This window comes from Cyprinodon tularosa, unplaced genomic scaffold (genome assembly GCF_016077235.1).
Source record: "Cyprinodon tularosa strain WSP-4 unplaced genomic scaffold, ASM1607723v1 ctg536, whole genome shotgun sequence".
Lineage (NCBI taxonomy): Eukaryota > Metazoa > Chordata > Actinopteri > Cyprinodontiformes > Cyprinodontidae > Cyprinodon > Cyprinodon tularosa.
In genome coordinates, this window is record NW_024039270.1 from 211,146 (window position 1) to 223,441 (window position 12,296).

Genomic DNA, 12,296 nt, shown 5'->3' on the forward strand with positions numbered 1-12,296 from the left:
TCGTTGACCAGACAGGGAGAGTTGTGGGGAGACAGCCGGTAACAAAAAACAAATACATAAGGGCTCTTAAGAGCCCACACAATGTGTTAATGGGTGCTGCATGTGCTTTTTAATCAGGTCACACAATTTATCTAATGAGATATTTCAACTTAAAGTCAGGGGATGAGATCCCTTTTAAACCCTTTTAAATTATTTTCAGGATAATTTACTTTGCACTGTTGGTCAAGAAACTGGGCAAGACAATTCCAGTCAGTTAATAATGGTTATTAAATTTATTGTTAAAGAAAGACAAGATTATCCAAAAAAGATTAAACGTCTTTCTTTCTTCAATTCTGTGTGTCTTTTATCCTTTATTTTTTACCGTTTTGGCAGTAATCTGACATGGGGCAGGTCTTTGTCCCCTGCAGCACTCTAGGTTTAAGACTTTTTGTTGGCATTCAGTGATGTTTGCACCTGTGGAAAGGAGACAGTGTTGCTCGTAGACATTGTGGGCTAATCTCTGTATGGGGGTAGCAAGTAGAAAAAAAGAAAATCCCTCTAGGCATCAGTGATTTATGACAGCAGGATTAACTTGAACATGAAAAGAAAAGGATTGACAAAACATTATGGTATTTTAGCTTCACATTGCATAATCACCTCACCACCCTTTATTCAATGTGAATATATACATAAATGGTTATTATATCTTTAGCAGGAAGAATAAGTCTTGAACTCAGCAACATGTTTTTCAGTAGATAAGGAGGCTAGTGAATTTTTTTTTACATTTTTTATATTAATTCACATTTCTGATGTGAATTATATTTAAGTGTTGCAGTTAATTGATAAACATATTTACTGAAATATTTTTGATGAATATTATAACATTTATTTTGAAAAAATACTACTTCCACAATTTCCCCATTGACAATACAGGGATTTTCTATTTTCCTATTCACTAAACTCATGCATTTAGCCCTATACCACCATAAAAACATCAACATAAACATAATAATGCTGTTAAAAGCAGGACACAGAAACTGTAGCTTTTATTTTTAGAAGTTCTACAATATTATCTGTACAGTTCTGTGTAAAAAATAAAAAAATGGAAAAAAAGACAAGACAAAACAGAAAAAAAATATTGGGTTGCTTAGTAGGTTCCAAATGCAGCTGGCAGAGTTCTGAACAAGCAGCAGAAAAATGGATCTCATCCAACAGGTCCTGTACTGGCTCCTTGTTGTTTAAAGGAAAAAAATAAAATGTAGTTCAAGGCATTGAATGGTTTTGGGCCTAAACACATTTCAAAATGCTGGTAAGCTATTGATCACGTTAACCGCTCAGGTCATCAGTAAAAGCAGTTTACTGATTTTTTTTTTTTTTTTCGTAAGGACTGGAACAAAAGAAGTCAAAGTAGCAAAGAAAATCTGTGCAGAAACTCTGGGTCCTTTAAAACAGGACTGACCACTGCAGCTTCTTTATAATGGTCAAGTATTATTTTATAATCATTTGTAATCTCTATCATATGATATTCATTTGTAAATCAGTTTAAAATTGTATATATTCTATATCTGATTCCTACATTTTTTACTATAAAACATTTCTGGCCTGAAGTGTTAACGTGCAATTTATTTTCTTTTGTTTACTGTAAAGCATTCTTAAAGGTTGTGTCTATTACTCTTAGTTTCATTGACTACATGCATTGCGAACTTAAGATCTTTGTGAAGTTTCGTGTGAGTGCTTGCTCTATTTCTCTTTTATTCAACGGTATATAACTTTGGAACCAGGTATTGATAAAAAGGAAACATTTTTTGTGTATTCCACTGATGACTATCAGCTCTGAATGACTAACTAGAGCATTCAGAAAGCATACATCTTTGATCAATGCAAGCAATATGTTTGTAACAATGATTTTGGAAATGCCTTAGAGAACTAATTGCTCCCACTATTTAGGCTCTTGTATATATGGACATGAGAAACAATATACTGTAATAGCTCATCTATGAGGACAAATAAGCAGATGCTGAGTTTTTTGATGATGGGTATGGAGTGTGGGGTGTTACTGACAATGATTAGATGTATTATTTTTCTTTCTACCACTTTGAAGCTTCTTTTTCAGGTTGTTAATTGCTCATTCTCAGTGTCATTCACTGTGTCATTCATTCCACATAGCTTGATTTATTGGCCGATTAGTTTTTTGGTATGCAATTCATTTTCAATATTTAGGAGCAATAATGTTAGATTTTACAGAAGGTGCGTGTGGGGTGGATCTTTTTTTAAACAACGTATTTAATACTCTATTGTAAACACTGGTTTGTAAAAAATAAAAACATAAGTTCCACATTTCTAGCTCCCTGGTCCTTTTTTACATGTAGCGGCTAACTGTCACAACATTTTGTTTTAGCTTTAACCCGACTTTGGAGAGGTTGTATTTTCATAGCTACTAAACACGGGATTAACAGTCAGCGCTGCAGAGCTTTTCCTGTGGGATGGATGGAGATAGTTTTTCTGATCCAGCATTCTTGACTCATTTCGAAACCAAGCGTGATCGGGCTGAACAGGAGAAACAGACTCAATCTACCAAGTTTATCTCTAATTAACACGGATTAACTGAGCTTTAACTTCGCTCTGCAAGCCAAGCAGAAGGATGATTTCTGCATGGAATGCTAATATTGCCCCAAGGCTGTTGATCATCTCTTTTAAGGGCTCAAGGTCCCAAAACCCTCAATCATGCGACTATAATAGGCTTCATTTTTGCTGTGTTGTTTTCTTAATGAATTATACAATATGCTTGTATAATTTTTTCACCTTAATTTTCAGGAAATAGAAATCTAGAACCTTTGTTTATGTGTATTTTACTGCATGCTTCATCACGTAATCAGATATTTGTGTAAAATGTTCTGGTTGAAGTTTTTTAACTGTATCCATGGCACTTCCTGGGAAAGTATTTTGTTACAATATTTGACATGTTTGCCTTTTTTAAGATCCTCTCAAATATGGATGAGGCAAAGAGCTATGCTGCCTCTTCCCACTTAACTGTACCCCATACGATTACCAACAGATGGTAATTTAAAAAAGATGGGCTAATTACAAGCTGTAAATCTGGGCTAACTTGTTTTTTATTCTAAACCACCAGTACTTTATTGATTTCTGACATTTTTATATTTAAAGTTAGATTTACTGTAACTGAACTCCTGGCTAAAGTTCACCTTGCTGGTTTGTATGTGATAGACCAACACAAAGAGGTTCCTAAATTGGAAGTAGAGGGAAAATCCAACATGTTTTTAGAGGATTTTCACAAATCAGAAAGGAATGTTGTGCTTTAGGTTTTACTGCCAAAGTCAATACTTTGTTGAATCATATTTTGCTGCAAAAATCCAAAATAGGACAGATTTCCCCTAGCTTTGAACATCTACAGAATCAAATCTTTACATACTCTCTTTCGCAAAATAACCATAGATCAGATGAACATCCTATGTGAATGTTAGTTTAATAGACTGACCACAGATCCTCCATATCTGGGCTTTGATTAGGCCATAACAACAGTTGAATATGCTTTGATTTGAACCTTTCCATTACATCTCTAACTGCTTGTTTAGCCCAATTGTAGTACTGCTGGATTGAAACTCCAAACTAGTCTTTTGAATCCTTTATCAGGTTTTCTTCCAGGACCATTTAGCTCTGTCCAACTTGGCTGTCCTGTACCCCTGTAAAAGAAACAAATCCCTTCTGCATGATGCTGCCACCGTCTTTCATGGGGGTAATTTTGTTCTCTCAGTAATTGGAAGAGATCATTCTCTACCACACAGGGTGTCTCTGGTTTGTTTCTTGGTCTTCATTGTGCCTTTGTAGCATAATTAACAGTTGTCTAGCTTCTCTGGCCTTCTCAGTAGTGCTGTATTTATACTAAGATTGTACAGCTGTTAAATTTGATATAAGGGTTTTAGAATAAACAGAGCAACATGCCACCTTTTCAGATATTAACAAAAAAGGAATAAATAAAAAATGTTATTTTTTCATATTCAGTCCCCGTAAATAAACCTATTTATTAAAGTAAGAAATTCTAGCTACTGTTAACTTCAGGTTTAAAATATACATTTCATAGAAAAACAAGTCACTTTAGCTAAACAAATGTTATCATTAAGTTACTGAATTAGAATGAGTAAAACCGCATTACAGAAACTGAAAGTCTTTAATTACAGTCTCCTAATTGCTCAGCAACTATTGTTTTTGCATATATGAAACAATTTGGACTAGATTTTGATGTATTTTTTATTTAAATAATTCTAATGCTTTTTTTTTTTAACCTCTTATAACATTTTAACTTTTTTGTTTTTTTGGAACAGCAATACCAGACTCTGATGCACTTCAGAGCTCAATGAACAACTACTGCACCAAGCATGTAACAGATTCACACACTGGATGAACACACATTATGGACCATTTAATATTTCCCCAGTTTATTGTTTTCCTTCACTTCCCATCCAAAACTGCTCTGTTCATCCACAATTCAAATAAAATACAGAAATCCTTATGATTATGTTTAAAGGGTGTTGACGATTGGTCAGTTAAGAGAGCAGGTGTCTTACAACAAGCACCAGAAGCACAGTGAAGCTTTTTAGTGTGAGAACAAATCACATCATGTGCAGTGATCAGTGCTTGGGGGCCCTATCAAACAGTATGAAAACCTTTCCTGAGAGAAAGAGTAAAAACTGTTTCTGAGGTACCGTTTATTGGCTGATTGCACAAAGATCAGGTTGTAATCTAAATCCTTAAACTACCTTGTTGAAATAAGTGCTTCCTGAGCTTCCAGGGTGTGCACACTTGGATAAATGTCATCACAACTAGTTAAACTCAGTTACAACTTAATATACACTTAAGGTGAGCAAAATGCAGAAGTTACAGAGTCATGTATTGAAATTGAATGCTATTATTCCAATCTCATTTATTTTAGGCTATGTTAAGCTTTGTTTTTGCAGTGGTAGTCACTCACCAGATTAAGATTGTGTATATCCCCATAGCTCACATTCAAATACATGAGGACTATAATTGAGTTTTATAATAATTTTAATGTTTTCTTGTTTAAATAGCACCTTTGCCAACAGGATACATAACTGAAACTATCTGACCTCCGGATCTACAATTAAGTCAAGTATTATTATGTCCTTGGAATTTGAATATCTTTATTTAGGGCATATAGAAGCTGTAGGGATAATTAGTTGTTAAATAATTAGAAGTCATACATGGCCAGTCGGGGTCCACTTTGCATGACATGCAAGAAGACTAATAAATAACCTGAGCTATGATTGCTTGACTCTGCCAGCTCCAATTAAAGCCAAATCATCTCTGGTGTTTTTAGAGTTTCTGCCTCATAGGTCAAAAATTTTCAGATTTTCAGAATCTGTAAATATTGTACCTTTTTTATGCGTTATACTTGTTTTAAATCATGAAGTCTTGTTTTTCTTGGTAATAAACCTAAGGAGCTTGCTAATAAACAACAACTGACCTCTAGAAGTTTGTTTTGATGTTACAGCAGAAAAAATAACTAAAACAAATAATAACAATTAATTAATAGATATAAATGTCAGACATTCATCCTGAAAGTATTTTATTCTCGCAGTAATTAAACAGATGGAACCCTGAACTTTCACTCGTGAAACAATTATTGTTTTCCATGTTTTGAAGTCACAACATAATTGAATCCATTTGTAGTTATTATCAACAGACCTTTAGAAAGGAAATTAAAAATGCATATCTTAAAAGCATGATGTTTACAATAATATCCTCCTACATAAAATGAGTCCTTTCATGCAGAAAACATAAATTAGATCTAAAGACTGCGACTACTGACTTCCATTATCTTCATTAAATGTCATTTGGCAGCGCCTCTTTTTGTAGCATCAATGTTAGTCAGTTAATGCCATTGTCAGTTAATGTCATTTGAATGAGGATAAGATGAAGGTGGTCTTCTTGCACTCCCAGAGATTATCGAAGAGCTCCTTATTGCTTACCATGGCATAAGGTGCACAAATTTGGTTTGTCATTAATCATAAACATCTTGGTTTTACTGTATATTGGATTAAAGGCTTTCCTTTAAAAGCACATAATAATTTTTTTAAGAATACTGAGATTGAAGTTTTCTTATCACTTTGTATCCTGTTTTTCTCTGTTTTTCTAGAAGAAAATTGGTATTAGCAACCTTCTAACAATCCCTGGATTATGGAACTGTTTTATAAATGAATGCTTTAACCAAATGTCTTTTTAAATACTGTTTATCACTGTGCCTTACGATTTGTTACAGGCAGCAGATTCCTTACACATCATTGGGATTTTTATGCAAAACTCACAAGCAAACAAACATTGTGTAAAGAAAATATGTGTTGATTTTTAATAGAATAAAAAGCGCTGCACAGAGCTCTTAACGACTAAAACCCTGGGAAGTTTTGCACAAGATGACTGTTATGATCGAATTATTGTTTGTTTCCCCTTGTCTGAGTCTCATGAGGAAAACGTCTCCTCTGCCTGGCCACCTTCAGTCAAATCTTTAAGATTGTTCAATCAGCATCAAGCAGCCAGATTCATGAGCTGCCCCCAGGCCGCACCGATCCCATATATGTAAATGTAAATCCCCTCATTGTCCCACAATGGGGAAATTCACTCTCTGAATTTAACCCATCCACTTGGGGAGCAGTGGTCTGCCATTGTGTGGTGCCCGGAGAGCAGTGTGGGGTTAAGAGTTTTGCTCAAGAACTCAGAGTGAACCTTCTCAGAGCACAAGCGCACTGCTCTAACCATTAGGCCAACACTCCTACTATATAGTAACCTTCAAAGGAAATGAACGATTTTTAGGTTTTATTAATTAGGGCCCTACTTTCATTGTGAGCGTCAAAATATGGATCCTCAAGTCCCAATGAGAGTTTCTTCTAAAAACTAACAGAGCGGAGGGGAAACTGAGTCCGAGAGCAGATTAAGCAGCTGATTTCTGCCCAACAGACTCAAATAATCAAGTTCAATTTAGCGTGCATTTAATTCTGTTCAATGACTACATCTTTGAAGTTTAACAGCTCATATTTGACCAATAATTCATGACATTTACAGGGTAGGTTTAGGATCCCTAACACTCAAAAAGAAACACCATTGAAAATAAAACATCTTACTTTGTGATTAGATTTAAAATGTTATAAATTAATGCAAAACCAGGGGCTCTTTTTATTCAGTTGGTGTGGAGATTTTAAATTGTTTACCAGATTTAAACTAAAAGACAGAGATTAGATATTTATCTACTACAGCCTCCCACTGTTAAGCAACCAAGTACTGGTGAAGCAGATAAAGTATTTTTTAGATTATTTACAAAAATATTTTACAGGAATGCAGGTTTTTTTTCCACCATGAGTCACTATCTGATTGCCTGTTTCTCTTTTTTTCTTCTTCTTTTTTTCAGAACCGTGACAGAATGGTGGACTGTATGAACAGAGTCATGCTGCACACGGTTGTCTCATGTTGGCAGCCATTTCTTGGACTGGCACTTATGGCTGCCTTTGTCGGCTCTACCTTGGGATGTCCCTCACGCTGTGAGTGCTCAGCACAGACCAAGGCAGTTGTCTGTCACCGCAAGCGAATGCCCACCATCCCAGATGGCATCCCAACAGAGACCAGGATCTTGGATCTGAGTAAAAATAAGCTCACAATGATCAACCCTGATGACTTTATTGCCTTCCCTGGGCTGGAGGAGCTTGACCTCAGTGGAAATCTTATCAGCTATGTTGAGCCTGGAGCTTTTAATGCCTTGTTTAACATGCACTCACTCAGTCTTAAGAGTAATCGAATCAAGCTCCTCCCTTTGGGTGTTTTCACAGCCCTAACTAATCTTACTCAACTTGATATAAGTGACAATAAAATTGTCGTCCTTTTGGATTATATGTTCCAGGATTTGCATAATCTGAGGGCTTTGGAAGTAGGTGATAATGAACTGGTCTATATCTCTCACCGTGCATTCAGTGGACTCTTAAGCTTGGAGGAGTTAACACTAGAACGATGCAACCTTACTGTTGTACCAACTGAGGCCCTCTCACATCTGCACAACCTAGTCAGCCTTCATCTCCGTTACCTCAGCATTAGCACTTTGCATCCGTACTCATTCAATAAGCTTTTCCGGCTTCGGCATTTGGAAATTGATAACTGTCCATCTTTAGACCACGTGCCCGCTAATACCCTTCATGGCCTAAACCTGACAACATTGTTCATAACCAACACCAACTTATCCTCTTTTCCTTACCAAGCCCTTAAGCATCTGCCCTACCTGACACACCTCAACTTGTCCTACAACCGTATCAGGCACATAGAAGGAGGGATGCTGATGCAGCTGGTACGTCTGCGTGAGTTACATCTAGTTGGAGCTCAGCTTACTGCCATTGAACCATACGCTTTTCAAGGTCTTCGTGGACTCAAAGTCCTCAATGTCTCTCACAACCACCTGGACACCTTGGAAAAGGGAGTATTTCAGTCTCCCGAAGCTCTTGAAGTTCTACTGATTGATAACAACCCCTTGGTGTGTGACTGTCGTCTTATGTGGATTCTGCAGAAAAAGCACTCTATCTTTTTTGGAGACTCACAGCCGGAATGCAGCACACCTGAGGGGATTCGTGGAAGGCCTTTTAAGGAGTTTAAGGAAGCTCTCCTGTCCTATTATGTAACATGCACCAAGCCAAAAATTCGAGAGAATAAAACCCAAACAATTACTGTTGATGAGGGCCAGCAGGCAATGCTTCGCTGCAGTGCTGAAGGGACACCAAGGCCAACTGTGTCATGGTTGTCCCCACGTCGACGAGTATTGACAAGTCGGAATCATGGAAGACTTATGGTCCATAACAATGGCACATTAGAGATTAAGTCTGCTGAGATACAAGACAGTGGAGTGTACATTTGCCTGGCCTCCAACACTGCTGGGAATGACACACTTATGGCTTCATTAGCGGTGAAAAGTCTGGGATCCCTGTATGCCAACAGGACCCAGCATTATACAGACCCCAACAATGCCACTGCAAACGAAACAGCCAACATTTCCCTTGGTTTGGACCTGAAGACTATTTTAGTATCCACAGCTATGGGTTGTTTCACCTTTTTGGGAGTCGTTTTGTTTTGCTTCCTGCTCCTTTTTGTGTGGAGCAGAGGAAAAGGAAAACATAAAAACAACATTGATGTTGAGTATGTACCTCGGTCAAAGTCCAATGGTACTAATGTTGATTCAGCAGAGGGACAAGCTGGTCCTCGTCGTTTTAACATGAAAATGATGTAACTTAAATATACGTATAAATAGAGAGAGAGACACAGAGGATGACTGGATTATGGAAATGCCTGAAGTATAAAGTATTTTTTTGAAAATAGGATGACTGAAAAAGGTTGCGAAATGTTTAATGGTACCTAAGATAATGGGACATGCCATGAATCACTGGATTGTAAAATAATACCAGGATACCATGTTTCAGCTATGAAAAGCACATCACAAGTCTTACATAACTGCCAGCTGGGAACTTCTAAAATGAGGCATGGAAGCAGTTGTCGCCATGAGGACCTAAAGGCAAAAGGTGTCATGTATTAACTTTTTGAAATTTGTATGTAAAAAAAGAGAAGCCCTTACTTTTGGGTTACAGACTTATCTAAACAATGTACAGTATGAATTTGTATCTAAGCTATTAACCTACTTTGTTTAGTCCTGCGTCATGCTTATTCACTGAACAATGAGAGACCATGATTTCTTCTGTTCAGTACAATGTTTACTGGATGCTTCATTATGTACCTGTGTGGATTTTCATTCAAAAGAACATAGCAATATTCATGGTTTGCATTAGCCAAAATTCCAAACCCACACCTTCAGCAAGAACAACTTTTCATTGAGTTTGGAAGGGCTTCTACAGATGATTTTCTGCCCTTGTTCCCCCAGTTGCCACCTGGGTTATATAAAGGCTTATAGAATTTACTAATAATAATATTTATGAAAAATGTTCCTAATTTTGCAAAAGCCCATGTTCTAACAACTTTCAGATCTAACATTAACCTTTGATCATCCTGAAAATTACCTGGTATATATCGAGGTACAGACAGATACCTTTTGTCCTGTTTTTGTCTCTTTTTTTTTTTCTTTTTACTTTAACATTATCTCTGCTGATTGACTAATTACATGTGTCAATTTTACAAACGTGACATTTGCATAATTTTTACCCTGTAGAAAATTTGGACTTTGTTGTGGTAGTTCTTCATTTTGTTGTTGAATCATTTAGATTGTAAAAAATAAAATAAAAAAAACATAAAAGGTAAAAAAAGTACGTGAAATAAATGAATATGTATTTGTACATATGTGTCATATTATTCCTGCCAAATCCCCTCACATAAAACATTTAGTTTCCCTGTTGAATGTTGACTGATAAATCATGTCTGTTGATCTATAGATTCACAAAAAATCCAAACACAAATAGTAGTTTCATTTTGTTAAGTTTTCTGAACCTCCATAGATGCAAGGCTGTCCTAGATCCTACAGATTTTAGAACCTTACTGTAGGTGTATGAAATACTTCAAATAAAATACAGATAGATTACTTTTATTGGGTAATTTCAAGACTGGGAGTTTGTTCTTTTATGAAAGTGTCTTAATTTTTTAAAAGCAGTAGAGTATAATAAGGTTTGTCCATGGTGAGGCCAAATCAATCAATTAATATTTTCAACTACCAAGAACCATGTCAATCTGTACAAATAATGTATAGAAATAATCTATACATAGTAATGGAGCCAGGAAAGAGAGGAAGGAATAAAAAGGCAAAATATATCACAGCAGATGTAGTGATTACACTTTTGACGATACAACTTCCGTTTAAAGTTTTTGTGATTTTCTGATGCTGTTGTGCCAGTCTCCAACATTTAAAATGCACAACAGATAGTCAAAGCGGCCTTTAAAGAATATAAAAACTGACTTGAAAAAATTATTCTCTTTTATTTGTCTGATATTAAACTGATCCAGTGAGTTCTGCGATATTGACAAACACTGTTTTTTTCACAGTACTGTATATGTGTTTAAGTGTGACCTATTTGGATTATTAAAAAAACTCCACAGAATAATGAGACTGTCACTTAACCTAACTGAATGTCAGTATTGAGTGTGAGTAAACATTTTACCAGAATTGCCCACTGTCTTAATAACTATTTTAATAAACCTGCTGTTTTTTGGCTTAGAAATAGACATATTAGACTCAAATGTCTATTAAATGACTAAATAATCCTTTTCTGCAAATTGAAGGATCAGACATTTTGTATTGCATAATTATGCAGTCAAATGTCTAATACTTAATACTTTATTATGAATAATTCTAACAGTCCTATAAAACAGATTTTCATTTGTTTGAATTTACTCAAGAACAATACTGTGTGCATTTCTATTGTTTTTAAGAGGGGCATTGGGTTCCAGAGAATAATTCAGGTATATTCAGGAACCCTGGGTTCCTTCAAAGAAAACAGAAACAAATTGAACTTCTTAGGCTAGGACTACCCATGTTCACACAGCTCATTTTGCCAAATTACATTAAAATCTGATCTTCCTGTAAGGAGGTTTTTACATCCATGTACCAAAGATGCTAGACCTAGAGCATACAAGCTTTACACACTAAAGACAAATCAAAAGTAACAATCCCCACCAAGTGATGTACTCATATGATGGGCAACCAACACTAACTTGCCTTCATTATTGCCAAAAATCAGTCACTAATTGTATTCATGCTTACCAAATATTAGAGGATTTAAATATCATGATACATGCTATTACCTAGATATATTTCAAATTTTGACATTTGCAAAAAGCATTTTAATGGAGATAGTATTTGCTCTGCCTTAAAGATATAGAGGATGATCTTATATTTGGTGGATTATCTAAACAAGTTGTCCTCCTAATAGTAAATCATTCTGGTGAAATATTTACATAAGGCTGTCCTACGTGCTTTTCCCTAGTTAGCTATCTTTTTTCTGCACATGTGCACTTTCAGGCTTACAGTATAACTATGGTGAGCTACGGTGTCATCGAAGCTCACCTTTCTCACCGCAGTTCTTTGAAAATGGCCGAGGTTCATAAGAGAAAAAGTTTCCACGAAGTGTATAAGAAGAATAGGAAGACCTCACAGCGGCCCGCTGTCGCCATAGGCTGTCACTACCCGACGGCAGCGACTAATAACAAAGATGGCGCAGGCACTGCACAGTGGAAGAGGACCTACCTGAACAACGGGGAACAAAAAATAGTTATCAGCTGTCTGAACGGTAAGTTAACTGAGTTCCCTATATAATCCG

The 12,296-nt window shown here is 36.1% G+C and overlaps 1 protein-coding gene across 3 annotated transcripts in view; it reads left to right on the forward strand.

Annotated features, from left to right (window-relative positions):
* lingo2 (leucine rich repeat and Ig domain containing 2) overlaps nucleotides 1-9,597 on the forward strand; it is a 213,649-nt gene extending 204,052 nt beyond the window's left edge. For all 3 annotated transcript variants that reach the window (XM_038304510.1, XM_038304509.1, XM_038304511.1), the window contains one exon: nucleotides 7,415-9,597. In XM_038304510.1, the coding sequence (XP_038160438.1) occupies nucleotides 7,427-9,268 (1,842 nt within the window). In that variant the 5' untranslated portion in view covers nucleotides 7,415-7,426 and the 3' untranslated portion in view covers nucleotides 9,269-9,597. The remainder of the gene's footprint in view (nucleotides 1-7,414) is intronic.
* The last annotated feature ends 2,699 nt before the right edge of the window (nucleotides 9,598-12,296 follow it).